General features: G+C 37.5%; 1 protein-coding gene across 3 annotated transcripts in view; it reads right to left on the minus strand.

Moving 5' to 3' along the window:
- The window catches only part of LOC145666957 (equilibrative nucleoside transporter 1-like), a 213,940-nt gene that overhangs the window by 68,520 nt on the left and 123,157 nt on the right, over positions 1 to 22,263 (minus strand). Inside the window, exon 1 of one of the 3 annotated variants that reach the window (XM_081734584.1) lies at positions 3,747 to 4,194. The exons of the other annotated variants lie outside the window; for them this stretch is intronic. Within the exon in view, the coding sequence (XP_081590710.1) occupies positions 3,747 to 4,141 (395 nt within the window). The 5' untranslated portion in view covers positions 4,142 to 4,194. Of the gene's footprint in view, positions 1 to 3,746; positions 4,195 to 22,263 lie in introns of those variants that run through there. 3 annotated transcript variants of the gene reach the window in all.

The raw sequence follows: 22,263 nt of genomic DNA on the forward strand, positions 1-22,263 counted from the left end.
GATTGATCAACAAGGGTGTATCCAAAAGCTCCAGGACTGAATCTGTAAAATGCAAGTTTCTTACCTTTGAAGTTAAATCCCTCAATTAGCTACAAAGTACTACCCTTTTGCATTAACACAGCGATTCCAGTGTTTCTGCCATGCTTGGAAGCATTTCTGGATTTTTTTTTTTTAATAGTGTCAATTATCCGATGCGATTCTTCTTGAATTTCTGAAATGGTGTCGAAACTTCGCCTCTTCATCCGAAGCTTCAGCTTGGGGAAAAGAGAGCCACATGGGGCCAGGTCAGGTGAGTATGGGAGATAGGGAACCACTGTCGTGTTGTTCTTAGGCAAAAACTGTGCTACTTTAAAGGACTGGTGTGCAGGTGCATTGTCGTGGTGGAGAATGGGGTTACCGTTATGCCATTTCTGTGACCTTTTGCGACGCACATTTTCACGCAACCTTCTTAGGACATCACAATAGAAGTCTGCATTGACCGTGCTTAAATGTGGGACAACTTCCCGGTGTACGATCACCTCTTAGTCAAAGAAACAAATGAGCATCGTCTTCCAAATTTGCTTCTTTCCATGCGTGCTTTTTTGGGTCTTGGAGACCCAGGACTCTTTTATTAAGCCTGCAGTTTAGTTTCTGGGTCGTAAATATAAACGATGCTCTCATCGCCTGTAATGACGTTGACAAGGAGCGTGTGATCGTTTTTCACAGCTTCCTTCAGTTCCTCACAGATCTGTACTCGACAGTCCTTTTGATCCTGGGTCAGCACTCTCGGCACGAACTTCGCTGCAATGCGATGCATGTTCAACTGGTCACTGAGAATTCGCTGACAAGTTCCATATCCAATTCCAATCTCTGCACAGAAATCGTGTATGATACATCGACGATCCTTGTTCACAGCCGCCCTCACATCTTTCACTTTTGAAGGGGTTGTTGCCGTGCACGGTCTACCCGATCGATCATCAGCAGCAGTCGATGTTCTGCCTTTCTTGAAAGCGTTCAAACCACTGAAAGGTTCGCTACGGCTCATGCACGAATCACCAAAAGGATGTTTCAACATTTCATAAGTTTCACTTCCCGCTTTACCCAATGCCCAGGATTTGATGCACACCCTTTGCTCTTCAACTTCCGCCATACCGCCAAGATAAAAAAAAAAATCGCAGACGGCTAATGCAACACACACACGAAAACACGTGCAACATTCAAACGCTTCCACTTCAAACCACGTTACTCGGAACATTAGCTCACAAGACCACCGCAACACATCCTAGCGGAAACTCGTGAACTGCAAGCGGTTTGCATGTTATGAGTACTGTCCTGGAACTTTTGGGTACACTCTTGTATTTTGTCTCAGTACAGAATAAACTCTCGGAGGAAGAAATTTAAATGTAATGAAGCCTTTAACGTATCACACTAGTTGTATCTTCTAGGCTAATGGTGAAGGATGATAAATGAACGGTTTCCTGTCAAAATTACGAGTGTGTGTGAAAATGGAAAAAATAACTTCGAAGAAGATTAGGTTTATAACAACTGTGCATAGGACAGTCAGGTGGCATGTAAAGAAACATAACATGTAGTATCCAAAAATGCAAAGATCATATGAAGGGTAAGGGGAAAAAAGAAGGAATGTCACAAAATTGCATTTTCGAGAAAACGGCGTTTTAATATTGAAAACCACGTAAAAGAATAGGGTTAGTTACATCTTTTGGCCTTTTTACATGGACATTTTTACATATACGAATACATGGCATATACAGGCAAATAGTACCAAGAGTCACCAACAGAAAGGACAAAGCACCCGAAAAAGCTCATACATGGACATTCCTTGTTTTTTCCCCTTACCCTTCATATGTGATGAACGAATGTACAAGGGATTCTCCACATGGCACAGGGATTTCCGAATATTGCGTGAATACATATTTGGCAAAAGTAAGCTGCATTAAATGGTTTCCTCCTCGTAATATGTAATTCGGTGGAATATGATACTTCTGCGCACGCGCTGGGGTACAAAGAAATCCTCTGGGATAGTATAGATGATATATCCGTTAGGTGAATCTTCTTCCAGGGATATATATACGGGTATTGAAAATAAAGAGCTTTAAAAAAATCTTAAATTGCTTAATCTCCGCTATATCGATTGCGCTTAACTTCTGATTTATTTATTTATTTATTTTTGCAATAAATGAGTAGCAGCACGAAAAACTCCTATATTATCTTACCAAATAGACCTACATGTTAATTGCTTTATTGGCTTTATACTTTTTTTAAGTGATTGTACTCTTTGCCTGTTCTCTGCTAATAGCAACTGTATGAATGTATAATTCAAAACTGGTATTCAGAAGAATTTTAAAAGATATATTTATAATCTGATACTTCGCAGGCAGTCTTTTATAAGGGCGCACTGTACCATTCACAGGTTCTTCATCAATAGTCACTATATGAATTTACTATACAGAACTGGTATACAGAAGAACAACTAAAACCACTTATCATAATGTTTCGCAGGGCGCTCTATGCGCAGGGTGCACTTTACCCTTCACGGGTTCTTTATCAACAGTAACAATATGTCTTTATTTTACTGAACTGTACTACACAGAAGAATAAATCCGTTTATCTTTGATGTGGTTTCACAAGGGCACCTTACGTAAAGGGTGCACAGTACCCTTCACAGGTTCTTTACCAACAGTCACAGTATGTATTCATTGTACAGAACTGTGCCATACTGAAAAATACACAAAGTTGTTTACCTTCGGTGTGGTTTCTCAAGGGCGCCTTGTGTAAAGAGCGCACTGCGCTTATCACGGGTTCTTTACCAATAACTAAGATTTTTTTTATTTAAAATACTGTGCCTTTATTTATAATGTGATGTTGCAAAGGGCGCACCGGAACATGTCCCTGTATCCCGGTGGGCCAGCACGGGCCTGATGGTGGTTCAGTAGTAAAAGCGCTTACCTCTGGTGCATGGGGTCCGTGGTTCGATCCCCGGTCATGTAAGTTCATGGTGGTGAATAATCGTGTTCGGGGTTTTCTCAGGATACACCCATTTCCTCCCGCGTTTTCATTTCACAAATTCTTCAATCATCATTCAATCAACATTCACCTCCCTTAGAATTAGGGACTATTGTTGCACTGTCCCAATGAATATCACACAAATACTCGAAGTTCTAAAGTACCTTACAATGTTCTATTCCTGTTATTGAAGGTTACATTAAATATTGAATGGCATGCATTAAAACAGCCTTTCGGTAATAAGAAGATTAACAAAAGTACTCCGATTCAAATCATATCAATGTGCTGTCAGTAACCCCCGATTTCCGATTGAGATTCAACTTAACACACTTTAAGAGTGTTTCTACAATGTGCTGACTGAGCTTTAGCTTTTACAATTCTACTTATGTCTGACATTAGAAAACATGATTTTGTTGGCCAATCTATTCTGGATGTATTAACAATAGACAACTGTAGCCACGATGGCATTATATTAATGTTTTATGTGGATTAGTTTTATCCACGAGACGAGATGACATACAATTTCCATGACAACATACAAGATAATACACAGAAACTCTTTTTGAGATGAGACATGGAAATATCGTTTCGTGGGCAACGCTAATCTCTATTAATTTTATAAGAAAAAATAATGGTCCTAGTGTCATGGAATGCCTGCTACATGTACGAGATAAGTATTGTTACGTTGAAAGGACTACGTGACAACAGAACAGACAACTATGAAATAACCAAATAATACGAACCTGTCCTCTGGTCCAGGACACAAGGGCTGCCGAGGAGTTTCCAACTTGAATTCTGCCCCTTCATATTCCAAGTCATCTTGTAACTGCACGTCTTCATCCTCCACATTTCCTGTATCTTCGCCTGGACGACGAGATGCACTTTTTGGCAGTAGGTGGTCAGGCACCCCATACGTATTAGGGTGTGACCTATATTGGTCATAGTTCGGTGACCTTTCACGGCCGTCGCCTCCGATCGACGGCGATTGTCGTGGAATGACATTAGGTATAGAGCCTGTGCTCTGTTGTCCAGATAATGGGTTCCGAGGTGATGGAGTGGTCCCAGGGGTGGTGAAGCGACTTAAGTCCTCGGCGCTGGCCAAGGGGGCTACTCGCTCGGGTGGCCGCAACCCTGTCATACCAACACTCACAGCCCACCACGTCGACCCCAAGTGTTGTTGTTGACTCGCCACATTTTCTCACTCGACTCTCTTCCTTCTACAAAAATATCTCGTATCGATCCACGGACTCCGACAACAGCACGGAAACTGCGCGATACGCTGCCGCCAACTCAAGTCTCGAGAAATGGAAAACGTTACTCATATTCTTCCCTTTTCATACGTTAGTAATTCCTAATACAGACTATTATAATAAAATGCAATAAATACATAAATACAATAGAATATTGATAATACTAGTTGAATGGGACGAAGGCTATCTGGGATTATTCGCAAAGGAAAGGCACAATGTTTGATAAAAGTAGTCGAGCATAATAAGGTAAAACATTTATTTTTAACCTACTTACAAAATATACACATAAGAAATGCGTTCACTACAAGTACTACAATGAGTGTCTGTCAATGTTAAGATTAGCTATAGGAGTATGTGCTGCTGTTACAAGATAAACATCTGATACTTAACGGTGTATTCTTTTACATACACAACCCATTGGTAAACAATGTAACAAACCATCTGTTGCAATAGAATATTATCAATATTATTAACAACGAACAACAGACTTCTTGGCGCCATAAAGGAGTTTTTCCCGGCTTTTTTCCGTATCTCATTTTGTTCAGCTTGACGCGGTCCATCTATCGATTGATATCTGCCTCATTTTTAAAAAATAATTTTATAGTGAAACAAGTTTAAAGATTAGCCGTAATTTTTGGCTGTCTTATTAATCGAATTTTGTCTTAATCAAAATGCTAATGTTAATCAAAAGCTTAAAGAGAATATATTAATCTCCCTTCCATCTTAATGCATGGTGTGGTTACCGAAAAATTTTTAAGTTTACAAAAAACTGAAAATTACTCATGAGAATTTAAACTCAACCATCTGTATCATTTTCTTCAGCTTATATGTCTCGCCTTTTCCCGTTAAACGCAATAATATTGATTAATTTCTGGTCAATGAGATAACGGGAGTCAGTATTTCTTCTCGGGATGCATGCAGTTCATGACCTCAGATTTGTCAGCACTTAGGTCTCTGCACTGGGTGATGAAATTTCTTCAAAGCGAGTGCTAGTTCGTTTAATGCAACAATTAGCAGTGCCACGTGCACATCGTGAAGGGCTTTTGTTTCTATGACGTGATAGTTTCTCAATTAACTTTGAAACTGTACGTGGTAATCGATTTCTACCACTCTCAGTTTTAGGAGAGGTTTTAGGTGTGTGGGAAGGACCCACCCACACATGATTATATAGTTTACGAATGAATTTTAAAAAATAAGTTTCTTACAGCTTAGGGTAACATATATTGAACGACCCACATATCAAATGATCAACATTAAAATCGGAAGTGGTTGATTTCTACCACTTCCGGTCTGAATAGAGGGTTTAGAGAGAAGCTAGAACCCATTCTTATAATGTTAAATCAATTCAAGAAAACAGTTTCTCGCTATCTTATCATTTTTGGTCTGTAGATCAATACTAAAACCAGAAGTTGTAATGGATTTCATTCACTTCCGGCTTTACTCGAGTTAAGGATAGATATTAAATAGACTCTTGGGACACTTAATCGATGCAGGAAACACTCTGTGCTATCTATTACCGCTTTTGTTCTCTAGCGATTAATGTTAAAACTGGAATGGGTCATATCTACAACTACTGGTTTGAATACCACCTTCAGCAACAAAGTCTGTACCTAACTTCTGATCCTTTACATCATGGACAAAATTGGTGTTCATCCATGAAGGAGTTCTTGAGATTATTTTCTCTCTCGGACGGACGCATACACGATAAGACATGATAAATATGTAATAGAGTTTTCGTAAATCAAACTCCTTTTTTAAAAAAGGGTAGCAAATACTCTTTAAAGCCTTCGTAATAGAAAGATCACTATTTCGACAGTTACCTGCAATCGAAACTGCCCACTGTACTGAATCGTTTAATCAAAGATACGAGATTTTTCATGTGTCTAGAGAGTTGGCAGTAGAATGACCATAAAGGGAAGTCTGCTGATTTGGGCTTAATTAACAGTTAGCTCATTGGTTAATAATAATAATAAGTAATTAATAAAAACTTTGGAAATCACGTGCTCTGGAGTTCGAAAATACTATTTACACTCAATTATTTATGTGGGTGCACATACCTGAGAAGCACCGGCTATCTTAAAACATAGTTTATCCCAAATAGTTGTGAAAGTCCTCTCAGTAATATAAAAAAAAATTGAGCTTCGTTTCATGCTATGAAACTACGGTAAACTTGCAAACTATGTAAACAGTCGAAAGTAATAGCTCTACAACTGCCGGTTGCAACAGAATGATAAGATCAGAAACAACCTGCTTTTGCGGTACTCAATCCATATCAGAAAGCTGCTCCTCGCTATTACCATATTTTCACTAGGACGATCAATGTTGGGATTGGAAATCATAATTGATCACATTTTCGGTTGAACAGAGGGATAATGCCTACCTGTTACCGTTTTTGCTCTATGAAGATCAATACCGGAACAGTTAATAGTACATGCCGATCACTTTCCGATTTAGTATAGAGATAAGTGTAAACATGGAAATATAATCTTAGGACTTAACAATCGATTCCAAAAAAACAGCTTCTTGCTGTTTATGACTGTTTTTGTTTTATGGTGATCAACGTTGAACTCGGAAGTTTATTTCTACCACTTCCTACTATCTGCATGTAGTCACCGACAAAAGTTCTTTCCGTTTAGTAAAATTTATTTTGGGAATAACGGTGGAACGTACACAGTTTCACCGAGTTTCTAGGCTGGAACGTACAGAAAATTACGTTCTTTTTAATTTACTGAAAACTGTACTCAAATTGCCCTTCCATTCTAAAGTTATTTACGAAACTAATTGAATCGGTGAGTAGAAAAAGGAGAACATTCCAAAAATAAAGGATAACATTCCACGATAACAATTTCTCTATAACTAAATATCCAATTCCATTACGTTTTTGAAATTTTGGGAAATGAAAGGTCTTAACATACGCTACAAATCTCCCATACATATATTTTCACTTAAGCAATGGTATTTCTGGTAAACAGTTTTACTTTTCGTTTTTCAAAAGTAACGTGTTGGGGAATATTCTCTTTTTTCTACTCACCGATTCAATTTAATCAAACAGGAAGAACTTTCGTCACTGACTGTACTATCGCTTTTGCCCTATGGTGGTCCACATTCAAACCAGAAATTGTTGGTTTCCACCACTTCTAGTTTGAATAGAGGGTAAATAAGATAAAACCTATTCTTAGGACGCTTCATGTTTTTTATGTTGTTTTTTTTCATAGATGGACGGACATACCAGTTCTATGTAGTGATGTCAAAACCGAGTCCACTCGGCTCAGGTGAGCCAGCGGCTCGAGCCGGCTCGGCCTAACTGAGCCGATGGCTCGAGGCGGTTCGGTTCAGTAAGCTGTTGGCTCAGCTCATTTCTCGGTTCGGCTCCGTGGTGACTGAGCCGCGAGCAGAGCCGCTCGAGCCGTTGACACTAGGTCTATGAGACTTTCCACTTATGCATAACAGTTTGGAAGTCCAATAAATAAATAAATAATAAAGCTTCCATTCATTGATCTCCGCAATGGATTACCTAAAAGAAAATATTAGCGCCTGACCGCTTTTAATTCGTCCGTAGATAATGTGTAGCTGAGTTCTCAATGGAACACCGAAGTAGAGCAGTCTCTTTGTTTGAAGGAGTTGAGTGTTGACACAGGTGGCTGAGAGAAACAGGATACTATTGATAGCCTCTTTCCTCCCAGCATCTCACGCTTCACATTCACGCTACTATTGGCTTCAGCCTTTTTGTTTTCGCACAGATGCTATTTACTCCCATCCATTCTGTTTCCAATTTCCCTCACATATACAACTCGAACCATCTCTGGCAATTCAACAATTGTCAGTAAAAGGGAATCCGGAAATAGAATATATATATATATATATATATATATATATATATATATATATATATATATATATATATATATATATATATATATATATATATATATATATATATATATATATATATATATATATATATATATATATATATATATACTTTTGTTCGAACTAGTTATTTAGGGCAGATTGTTCAAAAATCTGGAAAGTATATCGAACACAATATATCATCCACTCACGACTGTCACAATCGTACAATGTTTAAAGAACATCCGGATACCAAAATGCCAGTGTACTTGGATATGACTAGGATTACCATAATTCCAACAGTTTAAAAAGTAACACCTTTGAAAAATGCAGCAAAAACTTCTTTTATAATCAATTAATAGTTTTAGAGTAAAGCAGTACTATAAAATGAAAATGTAAAAGAAAACAGTATGTAGAGCATAAATTACAATAAAACAATTATGGCGTTCTGTAGAGACAAAATGTGTAATTATTAAAATATCGGGAGAATATTTTATATTTTCAAAACGGGACTTTCCGATTAATCTGGACGTATGGCCACCCTACACACGACAGATGATAAAGACACGGACGGCTACCTCCCCAAGAGAAGAATCCATTGTTCGATCCTCATGCTTTGAAACTCTCGTTCTTTTCATTCACTTATTCGTCCCTAGTCTCCAGGATACATTCAGCTGACAACGTACAAATTCTCAATGACATAATCCTATTTTTAACTACTATGGAATCGTAAGAACACACACATACAAAAAATGGTTTGTCCTGGGCTGGCCCTTGTGAATGTATACTTCTCTCACAACCAATTTTCTTTCCTAGCATTTTTTTAAACACATTATCAATCCAAGAAATATTAAACCTAAATGAAAGTGTAAATATAGGATGTTACCGTGATATGAGGACAAATTCACGAGTGATGATAGATGATGACAAAAGATATAGTTTGAGGACAGGTACAGTTCGCAGCAAAAAACCTGAAACATGAGCATGTAAGTTTATTGTGAAACTGCGCCTAACAGCGCAGGGAATCAATATAACGTCTAAGTGGCACGAATCACGCCAGGAGAAACCTCAGTGTCCTCCCCTGCACACTTATTTTGGAGCAAAAGACTTCGTCGTTTCACAATAAACTTACATGCTCATATTGCAGGGTTATTTTGCTGCGAACTGTACAAGTGTCCAGAATTGCGTCGTTTCGGAGATTAAAGGCCACCGAAAATTTGTTGCAATGGGACAAAAATGGCCAAACATCGAGAACGAAATCTCAGATTAAGGTCCAGCAGTCAAAGGCAACATGCATTATTCGTACCTAGTATCTCTCTGATGCATCTATCTTCGATCTAAAAGTTCGAAAATTTAATATGAAACGCAATATTCATCAAATACATTGTGTGCATTCCACTGGTTTTTCGTTTCGTGAAAATAAACTAATTTTAGGAATGATAAAAAAAGGGGGGTTAAAAGATTGCTATCTTGGCTAATAATTATTTTTTTGGATCAGGGACCACCAAATTTTTGAACGGTCCCTAAATCGAGTTTTCGTATTTTTTTACAGAATAAGCAGTAAAAAATAAGCACACCCCACTGAGTTAAGTGATAGGTTGGGTTTGGCTACACTATATGTAGTTCTCCAGACATAAGGCCCACAAGAAAATTTTTGCCTGAAATATATTGGATCTTTTGATCCAAAAAGCACTATGTGGATAAGACGAATTTTGCACCTGTTGCATGAGTAACAAATTATCGGATGAATGGACATCATTCGGATAATAGGAACCCCACAGTATTTATTTATTGATGACTTCCCTGAAGTGGCTAAGAAATAGAAAGTTTTACAGTTATGCCGGTTAGGCTAAAGGAGACGGTGATGATGAGAAATGAATGATATGATGGAATAAAGAAAGTGGCAGGAAACGGGAGAACCCCGAGAAAACATACGCACGCGATTTTTGTCCACCACAAAGTTCACATGGAGAAAGCTGGGATCGAACCAAGGACCTCATGCACCAGAAGTGAACGCTCTACCACTGAGCCACTGATGTGACTAAGTTTAGGCTCTATAGCCTTCTCTAGGCACTTCACAACATACATACATGAGTTTTGATTGTATTTGAAATACAAAAGAACAGACCAGTCTACACATGCTTCATATTATATATGATATTATGTAAGAAACACCGGGAAATACTTGTACTATCAGAGAAAATATAAATTTCCAGTGAAAGAGATGAATACAACTAGAAAACTCTCATTACTGAATACCATTGGACCAACTAAAAGGCGTTACAATGTGCACGAAACAACGCTTTACTGGTAAGCGTGTACGAGATATGTAGATGTTAATCAGAAAGCCTCTCGGAGAACGACTTCAGAAAAAAAAATAAAAGATAGGCGCATGATATAATATTGGATCCACTATTAGATTGGTTATGCGGTGCTGTCGATCAATTGTGAACCTCTTGAGTTTCTTGATGCGAACTGTTTTCGTTAGGAAATTCGTTGTAGGAAAATCGTGGCTAGCCGGTCACACTGGTATAGTGTACACTGCTCCTCGCAGGGGCAGTGGGTTGTAATACTGCTACTTAGAGCTACTTTTAAAGAGTTCCAAACTCTAGGATGGATATATATATATATATATATATATATATATATATATATATATATATATATATATATGAGTTTCCTCTTCTGGGAGATGATCAAACCCCTGGATCCGCCCGTGCGATCCTCGAAACTTTTTAGGACAGTGGATTTCAGTAATTCACTTACATTGAATGTACCAAATGATTTCACAGAACATGCCCTGTTAAAGAAACTTATCATTCTGTGATATTGTGGTATAAATATGTTGACTGGTTGCATGCGTTGTTTTCTCACGAAACAGTTGTCTTTTTGTCGAATGCGTGTGTCACGACTTCCTTGTTAAGTTTTCCGGTTCTAAAGTTAGCTTCTTCAATTCCAGAAACACTTGGTTATCTGCGGCTTCCCTACTAACTTAAGGGGGTAAGGAAATGATAAGACCAAATTTTGCAAAGAATGATGCTGTACAGTACACAGGGCCGGATTTATTGCTTGCCGTCCCTTATCCCGACGTACAAAAGTGTAACAAATACGAAATAAAATAATGAACTTATCCTATGCATACCTTTGTTTCAGCAGTTTTGTATAAATTTTAATGGGTTTTCGATATCGTGAAAGTATTTTGTAAGGAACACATCTGTAGGAGCACTGCACAGAGGCGCGTCGCGTACCAGCACAACAGCGTTACGCCCCCGAAACTGAGACGACAAATTTCTCGTCTCGAAAACGAGACGACGTATAATTTTTTTTGTCTCGTCTCCATTCTCGAAAAATTTTGTTAATTTTTTTAAATAGAAAATGGTTGTGTAGACTAGATATAACAAGAGAATGCTAATTTGCATTTCGAAGCTCATCGAACATCCAAGCACCTCACACTTCTCTCTCCCTCTCTCTCACTCTCACTCACTCACCCCCCCCCCCCACACACACACACAGACAGACAGACAGACTAGTTCTGTGCAGCGAATCCCAGGTTATGGATTCGATGTATTTTGTTACACAGAATCCAAATTTCGAAACCCCAGGACGACTGACCGTGTCAATTCTTTTTTTTTTTATTTTTATTTATTTATTTATTTTTTTATGGATAAAAAATCTAAGCGATTTTGAGTAGGGAGGACACATGTTTTTCGCCCATAAAAAGGGATTGACATGGTCAATCGTCCTATGGTTTTGAAATTTGGATTCTGTGTAACAAAATACATCGAATCCACAGCCTGGGATCCACTGCATAGAACTTTTCTGTGTGTGTGGCTGTAATTAAGTGTTTTGTTGTTGGGTACGTTCACCAAGTTTCATTCGCCTCCCTACTATGATTAAATATAATACTTACTCTGCACTTCACTGTTTGATATAAATAGTCGTTTCTTGAATTCTGCAATGCGACTGTAGGTGTTACGTGTGATACATTAAATTTGTACACGAGTGTATATGAGTTTTTAGTTGGAGTAGAATGGTATTTCGTCACTTGTGTATTAGCAAAATGTTCTTACAAGTTAGTGTTGCAATATTGTTATAACAAGAGCTCGGAAACTTCTATGCCAAAATGAAACACGATTCTGCTAATTTACGGCCAAAACATGTATGCTAATATATGAAATTAGATTTGTATTATTATGATGCGTTATTTTTATACCTTCTTTTTTTCTTTTCTGAATATGATTCACAGCTATTGTTGTACGAACATTTTTAAATAGCCTGCATTGCTATGAGTAGTGCTTGAAATGAAATTGCACTTGCTTTATTCACGTGAAACAAAAAATAAATAAATAAATAAATAAATAAATAAAAAATGAAAGCTTCAGAATGGAACAGACTGTGCATAAATTAAAACAAGTAATTATCTTCGTTATACAGATGCAGCGTCATACGGGATCGCTAAGACAAATAGTGCCACTCTCGAAGCCACTTAAATCCAAATTCATCCGGGATCGGCAGGGGAAGTGGGGTGAGGGATGGAGGTGGAAAAGGTGTATGATTATGGATTTTTGTACTTTTGCTCTCATTGTAATACATATTCTACGGACGAAAGGGGCGAAAATAGTTACCATACCCACACTCCCACTCGAAGAAGGAGCGTTTCACCTAGTATTTCATATATTTCTCCGGGGACCAACTTCATATTTTCTTAGGGGCCCACATATTAATGCCTGCTCCCCAGGAAAAGTTCCAATTTACGGCCCTGATAGTATACAGTGTAGGTATAGTTAACGAAATGCAGCCCAAAAGCACTGTTAATTTTGTTTAGTATCCAAAGACACCTCAATCAGTAGATTATAACGAGCTCATATTAGTGCAGGGATGCAAATAACCACTCGCCCAACTCGCCCGGGACGAGTGGTTCGTCGGTGCGGGCGAGTATTTAATATCATACAGAAGGTAAGTAAAGGATTTCTATTGTGAGATGTGACTAGTAGCTTTTATCTTGGGCGAGTAAAATTTTCTTGCTTATTTGCATCCCTGTATTAGTTTATATCCTCTAGAGTCCTGGGACTAAGCGGTCCACATTTTGTTTCTGTAATTATCGCTTGAAACATGATGATTGTTGATGCCAGCTAATGAACAAGATCAGTAATAAACACAGATGGAAGGTACACCAACGTTACAAAGCAGTTTTTACTACGATGCAAGCCTCAGAGTAGAAGCAAGAAAATAAAAAACAGAGATGCATATAAGTGCACCTATGAACTGAAGAGGATATGCTTGAAGGTGAATTCTCATTAGTACTTGATGAGAAAACCGAGGAAAATGAAATTTTATAGTCTAAACGGTCGTTGCTAATAATAATAATAGATAGTTGTAATATGTTTTTAACTGTATATATAGAAAATACACTGTTAATTATCGCATTGCGTCTGTTGTGCATCTTTTTTCTAACAGTAACACACACATAAAATTGACTCTCATATTACATGTAAAATATAAAGATAAAAAGTAAAGGAACAAACAGTGTTAGAATTGTTGAGGAACAGTTGACAATCCCTTCATGACCAAATTCATAGAAAAAATCCCTTTCGTAAAATACTGAATATGTTCTACGAACGAAACCTAAGTAATATTACTTTTACTCCCCTTATTGTCAATATAACTACTGTGTTTGTTTCGTGTAAAGTTACCGAAAGAGATACAATAAAATTCAATGTTGAGCACTGTCTTCCATGCTTCATCTGGCAAGCCATAGACCTTAATGGATTATAACGCCAGAATTTTATCCTATATATTTCATTTAGTTTAATATTGACATCAAGGGAGATGAAACATTGATAATAGTGAGAAACAGGATCTTATTTGTTTGCTGTTCAGCTGCGTGGCCTCTCGTGCACCTGTTCATTAGGAATATTTGTGTGGCGCAAATGGTGGGACTGTTATCCAATTATTCCATTTTGGTTACAGTTGTGTATACGTCACTGCATTGCAAGAAATGGAACAGACACATCACCGGAAGCTCTTCCTCCAATGCTCTCTTTGGCTGTCGGGTTCGAATTAATGTCAACCAGCCACTTCACTGGTGGTAGTTATACCTCAGAATGCAGTTGAGATTATTTATTGGAATTCACGAACATTAAAGACCTTTAGGTAGGAGATACACTCGATCTGTAAGTACCTCTTCGTGAATGAGTAGCTAACAAACATGGTTCTGGGTTCGATTTCTGTGGAGGTACTTGCCTCGGACTCGAAGCCCAGTTGTGATTTAGATCCCACTTTAAATACTAGGTTCCATCCGTACAGCCTTAGCAATCAATGGGGATGTTACACTCAAATCAACCAACCAAATGAGTGTTGACCTTTAGTAGTGAAGAAGTTGATTTACATTTTGCTTGAAACATTTTATCAAAGCTACTTCTCTACTTATCTGTACTGGGATTGGGGCCTTCATGATAGAATATAATTCGATGGTTGCAAGTGGTGCAAATCAAAAACGGCGGCCATATTCCAAGATGGCCGTAATACGACGCCTTGCTAATATTTTACTCGCTAGCGAAGTTTTATCGCAGCTGTTATCTGCTTATTTATATTGGGAGAGACATTGATGATGAAATGAAATGATTTCATACTTGAAAGTGTTGAAAATCAAGATGACACCAACATTCCAAGATGGCCGCCACGTGTACGTCACGCTAATAATTATGAGCATATATCTGTGTAACCAATATGAATATTTTGCAATTTAATTAAAATTTTATGGTCTTCAATTTTGACAAGTTCGATCCCAGATCGCGCCAAGTGGACTTTTGCTGGACAAACACCGTGTACGTGGGATTTCTCGGGATTCTCCTATTTCCTCCCATTTTCTTCATTCCACCATTCCACTCATTTTTCATCCTCACCGTCTCCTTTACCTATTCTACATGGCATAAGCGTCACACGTAAAACTGAAAGATTTAATCTCATTTTATTTTTCAATTTTGAAAGATTCTTGTGAAACGCACATTGATAGAAATCGTTTTTTTTTCTTTTATGTCACTTTATATCACAAACTTTATGAGAATTTCAATAGATACGTAAACTTACTTTATTTAAACTTTGGCAATGTATATTCTAGCATTTTGTTAAGCAAATAACAGCAAGGAAAGAAACATTACGATTAAACTGGTTTATGAAGGAATATACATTTTTAAGAAATACACACAGGTGAGCTGCATAAAGTTAGGTAATTTCCTATGTTAGTACATGCATCTTTTAAGCACACACACAAACATATTCACACAGGCAAGGAAAGCTAAACCTTGTATGGCAACCGATATATTTTTGTCACTGTTTGGACGAAGTCATACATGACCAGTTGATCTTATTGTGGGGTTGCCATATTTACAAATACGATAAACGGGAGAATTTTAAACGAATATTTTGTGACACATTTAGACACGATATTACAATAGTAATCTCACAAACACATTTACATCAATTTTACAAATTCTATTATCCAAGTTAATGTTATCGTCTGTTCAGTGAATATTTAACCCAATTCAACAAGTACTTTTGAACTTGTATTTACAATTCAGGTATATTATAAGCTATGTTCGAAAAATTTTCTTCTAGTCTATGCCTATTGTTACGGTTGAACGGGGCAAACAGTCCCAGTAACGATTACTTTAATCTTAATAGATCTTGTGGTTATCAAACAGTTTCGATTTTTAGTTTACAAAAAAGTTTGTTTTTTTCCTCGACTTTGTCAAAAACTTACGCATGAGGATTTACTTACCCATATCATTTTGTTGAGCCCAATAAGATTATCAATTGGTCTGCATCATCTTAGGATATATATATGTTAAAAGTTAACAATGTTGTAGAATTATTTGTTTTTCTTAATTTACATCCACAACATGTTTCTAAGCTAATGAAGACCGACATCTATTAAGGATTAAATTCAGAAGTACGCTTACCAAATAAAGAATAACCTGAAACTTGTCCTCATTTTTTATATGAAAAATTCACTTATTTGAGACGAAGCAGAACACCTAGCATAAACTTTGGACATGTCTTCTTTAATATGAAAACCATTGTTATAACGAGCTCCCGGTTATTATTTTATCCCAGAGGAATTTTCACATCTGTACAACGAAGATAATTACTTGTTTTAATTTCTACACAGCCTGTTTCATTCTGAAACTTTTTTTTTTTAAGTTCCACGTGAATACACCAAGTGCTGTTTACCATTTCAAGCAGTACTCATAGCAATGCGGGCCATTTACAAATGTTCATACAACGAAAGCTGTGAGTTATATTTAAAAAAAGAAAAAGGAAAATTCTTCTTACTCAGAGTGCTCAACATAACCACCAGAGTATGAAGTACAGCAACAAGTGAAATACAGGCACCGACAGATGAAACGTTTCGTCTTTAATTTGTTTTTACTAAAGCCATGTTTGTAATCTTTTTTAGCCTTACGGCAAGGTGGGTTGTCGTGCATGAAAAGATTACAGTCATGAATATGGAGAACATCACTAGATGGTCCCTAAGAGAGTTGATATTAGCCCAGTCAATGAAGGTAAAAAATAAGCTAGATGTCGGAAGTAATTCCCGGAGAGCTAAATTTTTTCCTGTTGATAGACTATGATGAGACATGTAATTTCCCAAAAGTCCCCAGTTCTCCCCCTTGTGCTTTCCCTCCAGCCCCCCTTAAAGGTGAATTTGCCGTCTCTCAGAAAATTAGCCATAACTCCGAAACCAGTGGAGCAAATGCTTTGCAATTTTTTTTTTCTTTGTCTAATGTTAAGCTACGAAAAAGGTGTCTTTCATTTTTCTCGAGAAATGTATAGTTTCGTGGCAATTGTATCTTAAAGAGAAAACAACAGTTTTTTGGCGGAAAAAAATCCCTTTATTTTTTTTCTATGAGGTAAAGTAAAAAAAAAAAAAAGGTTTCAAATGAAATTTTAGATCGAAGTCTAAGCTGTAAAACGAGGTATATTATGATAGTATTTATTTGACACACAACGAAAAAAATAACAAAAATGTGCTCCACCGGGTCAGCGAGCCCCAGTGCTGGTGTAATCCGACGAAATAGTACAGTGAGCTCAGAAATCTTAGTAAGAGCACAGAGGAGTTATGTAGAATTTTTTACCCGATAAACTTAATTTGGATGGGAGGTATAAAGAAGCAACCTGGCTGTAATGGGCTTATGAACATTATTTGCAGCACCAAGCATTCTTCTGAATCTACATGTCTTATGGCAGTAAAATTTATAAACTTAGACCCAAATAATATATCTACCATCTATTCTGCTTTATCTTTTGCTGCAGATCACTGTAGAAAAAGAAATCAATCTTGCATTGCTACTTTTGACCAACCATTGTATCTGAAAGCAACAGAAATCGTAGAAAGGTCAGATCCTAATAGTGACTTATCAAAGGTTATTCTTAGGTTAGGTGGATTTCACCTTTTAATGTCTTATATGGGATCAGTGGACCGCATAATGGAAGGAAGTGGCTTACAAAATCTATGGGAAACTGTTTATGGTTCGGCAACTGTTAATCACATGTTAAGTGGGCATGCATATTCTAGAGGAATAAGAGCTTATTGTTTAACTGCAGCGTCTCTCATTACGGTAACGAGAGAAGAATATCCAAAGATTGAAGAAGACTGCAAGAAATTAGAAGACATATGTCAGCAGCTTATTGACAAGGAACTGGATTTCGAGCGAATTAACTTGGATGATGAAGTTACAGAAACTGTTTTAAACACTGAAACAAATTTTGAAGAGAGAAAATAATCTAGCAGAACAGCAAAGCTTTGGCTAAATCTAATTAAGTGCATAGATGTTATGTTGAAATTTATATTTGCAGAAAGAACTGGCAACTGGAACATGCACTTGAGTACAGTAGTAGACATACTTCCATACTTCCACGCTGCAGGCCACTTGCCCTATGCTAAATCCGTGCATTTATATGCTCAGCATATGTTGAAACTCGAATCTAAACTATCAAAAGAAGAGTACGAATTATTTTCTAAACAAGGTTATTTTTCCGTTCGCAGGAATGGGAAATATTGGTCAGGAACTTGGACAGACATAATAGAACAATGCCTAATGCGTCCAATGAAAGCTGTGGGAGGTCTGACGCATGGAAGAGGAATAACAGATAGTACTTTGTCAAAATGGATTCATGGAACACCCTACTGTTTAAAGATACAAGAAGCCTTGGATAAATTTGCAGGAACAGCCTTAAATTTTACTGAACAGCATGTTGAACTGCGGAAATCAAGGAAAGAAAGAGATAACAAGGATATTGAGAAATTTACATTTTGGCTGAGACAGCACAACCCTTTTACCAAGCTTTCAGGGGATCTCGTGTCTTTACATTCCGGCTTTGTGTCAAATGATAGTGTTAACAGTGATAAAGCTTATGAAATGGGTTTGGCAGCTATGGAAAAATGAAAGGTAAGAGTTTTGGAGAGCTAAAATTGAAAAGAAAAGACATGGTGATTACTCAAGCCAGTCATAAGTCTGTATCGGTTCGATCATTAAAAGTGAACATAAACCCACAACAGATTTTTAATAGTATTTTATGTGTATGTGGCAGCCCCAATAAACTGAAAATGTATTTGGAATATGAATTGTCTTCTGTACCTCCATCGATTTTTGATGATACTTACCTTCGGAAGAACTAAATCGTCTATAGTTAAAGCATTTTCAGAAGGAATCGTTGAGCAACCATGCTTAGAAGATGTTGGGATAGTTATCGATGGAGGTTTCCTTTTTCATTATGTTTCATGGCCTAAGGATGCTACATATGGAGATATTGTTAGGAACTATTGCTCATTTGTACTGTCCAAGTATGGAAATAATCATACGGTGGTGTTCGATGGTTATCCAGAAGAGGCGTCTACGAAAGATGAAGAACACCAGAGGACACTGAAATATTCTTCATGCGAAAATACTAAATGTGTCGTAAAAAAAGAACCTTTTCTTTCTAACAGAAAGAATAAAAAGAAATTGATTGAATGCACATGTAAAGAGTTGGAAAAGGTTGGATTAGCAGCAGTTATAGCTGAAGAAGATGCTGATACTGAAATTGTAAGGACTCGAATTGACAAACTTGATACCTTTTCCAGAGTGATTGTTGTTGGAAATGACACGGACATTTTAATATTGCTAGTTGCATTAGCACCAGAGAGGAGACCCATTTTCTTTTGAAAAGATGTTGAAGAAAAGAACCCGTCAAGCACTTGTTTTGATATCGATAAATTGAAAAGATCCAACAAAAATATAGACAAACTTCTCCTTTTTGCCCATGCTATTTCTGGCTGTGATACAACTTCGTCATTTTTTGGAACTGGGAAAACAAAAGCAGTTGAATTAATTCAAAAAAAAGCACAGAGGCAAAATGTAAGGCAGAATGTTTCCTGCAACAAGATGCATCAAAAGATACTCTTGTCGAGAATGGAGAAAAGTTTGTTCTTTCAATGTACGGGCTAAGTAAATATTCAACTTAAACGAAGCTTGTTATTTCAGATTTACAAGACTAACTGCAAAGACTTCTTTGAAGTCAAACTTTGATTTAGCTAAATTACCATCGACCTCAGAAGCGTGTCGTCAGCACCTCTTCAGAGTGTACTTACAGGTACAATTGTGGTTAGGAAACAAACTTAATCCTACTCATTGGGGTTGGAAACATGAATATATCAAAGAAAGTGACGTAAAAAGAAAAGCCTTAAGACCGATACTAAGTATGAAACCTTTTGCTCCTGATGACCTCCTAGCAATAATTACATGCTCTTGCAAGGCAGCGTGTGGAGATTATTGTCGCTGCAGAATATCTGACTTTACCTGTTCAGCTATGTGTGAGCACTGTAATGGGTTATCATGCAACAATGTACCTCAATACAATGAAGATTTTGAAGATCAATTACACGAATAATCTGGCTTCATTTTAAAATGAATATTAGAAAACATTGCACACAGTATTCTTAGGTTATAGTGGTGGGTGGGTGGTCCGTGATGCTGTTCTTGTTATGAATTTATTTAAAAGTATAGAAATTAAAATAAACTTATAATATAAGAAAGCTGCCGGTTGTTGCCAGTCCGGGACATGGCGGGTCCATAGGTGGTGGATAATGGAAAGCCCAATATGAAGGTAGGGAATAGTCCCCCCGAACCATAACTGGCATTTTCTGATCTTATTCCTATGAGCCTTGAAGCATATTCTTATGACGTTCAAAGCTACATTACTCAGCTCTGGCTTTACATACTGTGACAATATATACCTCGTTTTAAAGCTTAGATTTCGATCTAAAACTTTCATTTGAAACATTTTTTTTTACTTTACCTCGTAGATAAAAAATAAAGGGAATTTTTCCCGCCAAAAAACTGTTGTTTTCTCTTTAAGACACAATTGCCACGAAACTATACATTTCTCGAGAAAAATGAAAGACACCTTTTTTGTAGCTTAACATTAGACAAATAATAATAATAATAATAATAATAATAATAATAATAATAATAATAATAATAATAATAATAATAATAATAATAAATTGCGAAGCATTTGCTCCACTGGTTTCGGAGTTATGGCTAATTTTCTGAGAGACGGCAAATTCACCTTTAAGGGGGGCTGGGGGGAAAGCACAAGGGGGAGAACCGGGGACTTTTGGGAAATTACATGTCTCATCATAGTCTATCAACAGGAAAAAATTCAGCTCTCCGGGAATTTCTTCCGACACAAAACCTATTTTGACTGGGATATATGGTGATCTGCATTCGTTTTCTCGTTATGCGAAAGAAAATACAGCCCTCCCTTCACTTGAAAAATAACCGCATAACACCTTATGCACAGTCGTGTTGACATATGATTAGCGCCATATTAAAGGCTTGACTACTGCAGGAAACATGTTAGTCGAACTCTTTAGTATGGCTCTAATCACGCGTCAGAACGACTCTGCATAAAGCCCAGAATTTAAAGGTGGGAGACGTGTACTTTGGGTCTTGTCGAAGACAATGAATGTCGAATCTTAGCAGCTTCCATTTGGAAAAACTTGGGATTGAACTCTTCGTCATGAAATACCAGAATTCTCCACTGAGTTTGGGTCCAATAATCACATTTGCTTTGCGAAAGGACGTTACTGCTTCTCCATACGGTCGCTAATTAGTGACTTTCTCGCAGCGGCCATCCCAGTCTTTGTACAATCCGCAGCAAAAGACCTGCAACATGAGCATGTAAGTTTATTGTGAAACTACGACTAACAGCACAGGGAATCAACATAACGTCTAAGTGACATGAATCACGTCAGGAGAAACCTCGGCGTCCTCCCCTGCACACTTATTTTGGAGCAAAAGACTTCGTCGTTACACAATAAACATATATCCTCATGTTGCAGGTTTTTTGCTGCGGACTGTACAAACTGTGTAGTGCGAACACTAACGTCTTGAGCAACCATGCTGTCGCATTCCGAATAATGTTTTCTCTTCACTCAAATCGGATCTCTTTTAGTGGCATTTTCACGTTGGAAAATAATTAAAAGTAACATGGAGCCATGTCGGGTGAGTAGGGAGCATGACACAGAAATGTTGTGTTTGGCGATGAAAGCCTGAATCGAATTGCGCAGAATGGGTTCCATTATTAGGAGCTTCGGTACAAATTTCGCGCACAATCTCCTCATACCCAAATTATCGTTCAAAATTGAATGCACCAATCCGATGCTTACCCCTATATCGTTCGCAGTTTTTTCAGACCGTGAAACGACGGTTCTGCAAGACCACAGTTTGCACTTACTCAATGACACTGTCATTCCAGCTTATTGAGAGCCTAACTGAACGTCGTTCACTGTCCGCTAATGTAAGGCCATCTTTGAAGCGGCTGTACCACTCCTTTATTCGTAAGATGCTCATGGCACATCCCCGAAAGCCCGTTGAACCTTGCAAATGATTTCCGTTCGGTTATCACCAAGTTTTTTTTTTCTTCAAAATTTGACGCAATACCGCTGTTCCAGTTTTTCTGTCAATTTACAAAAATTGAAATCCAACGACCGTTACATGTCTTCACTCGTTGGCCGAGTGCCATAGACTGACGCTTTCTGCTGGCGGGAAAACATTCACAACTTCGCACGAGTATCTTCTCTACATCTACTCTGAAGAGTCTCCCACGTTTCATT

Source organism: Thermobia domestica, chromosome 12 (assembly GCF_964235325.1).
Source record: "Thermobia domestica chromosome 12, izTheDome1.hap1.1, whole genome shotgun sequence".
Classification (NCBI taxonomy): Eukaryota; Metazoa; Arthropoda; class Insecta; order Zygentoma; family Lepismatidae; genus Thermobia; species Thermobia domestica.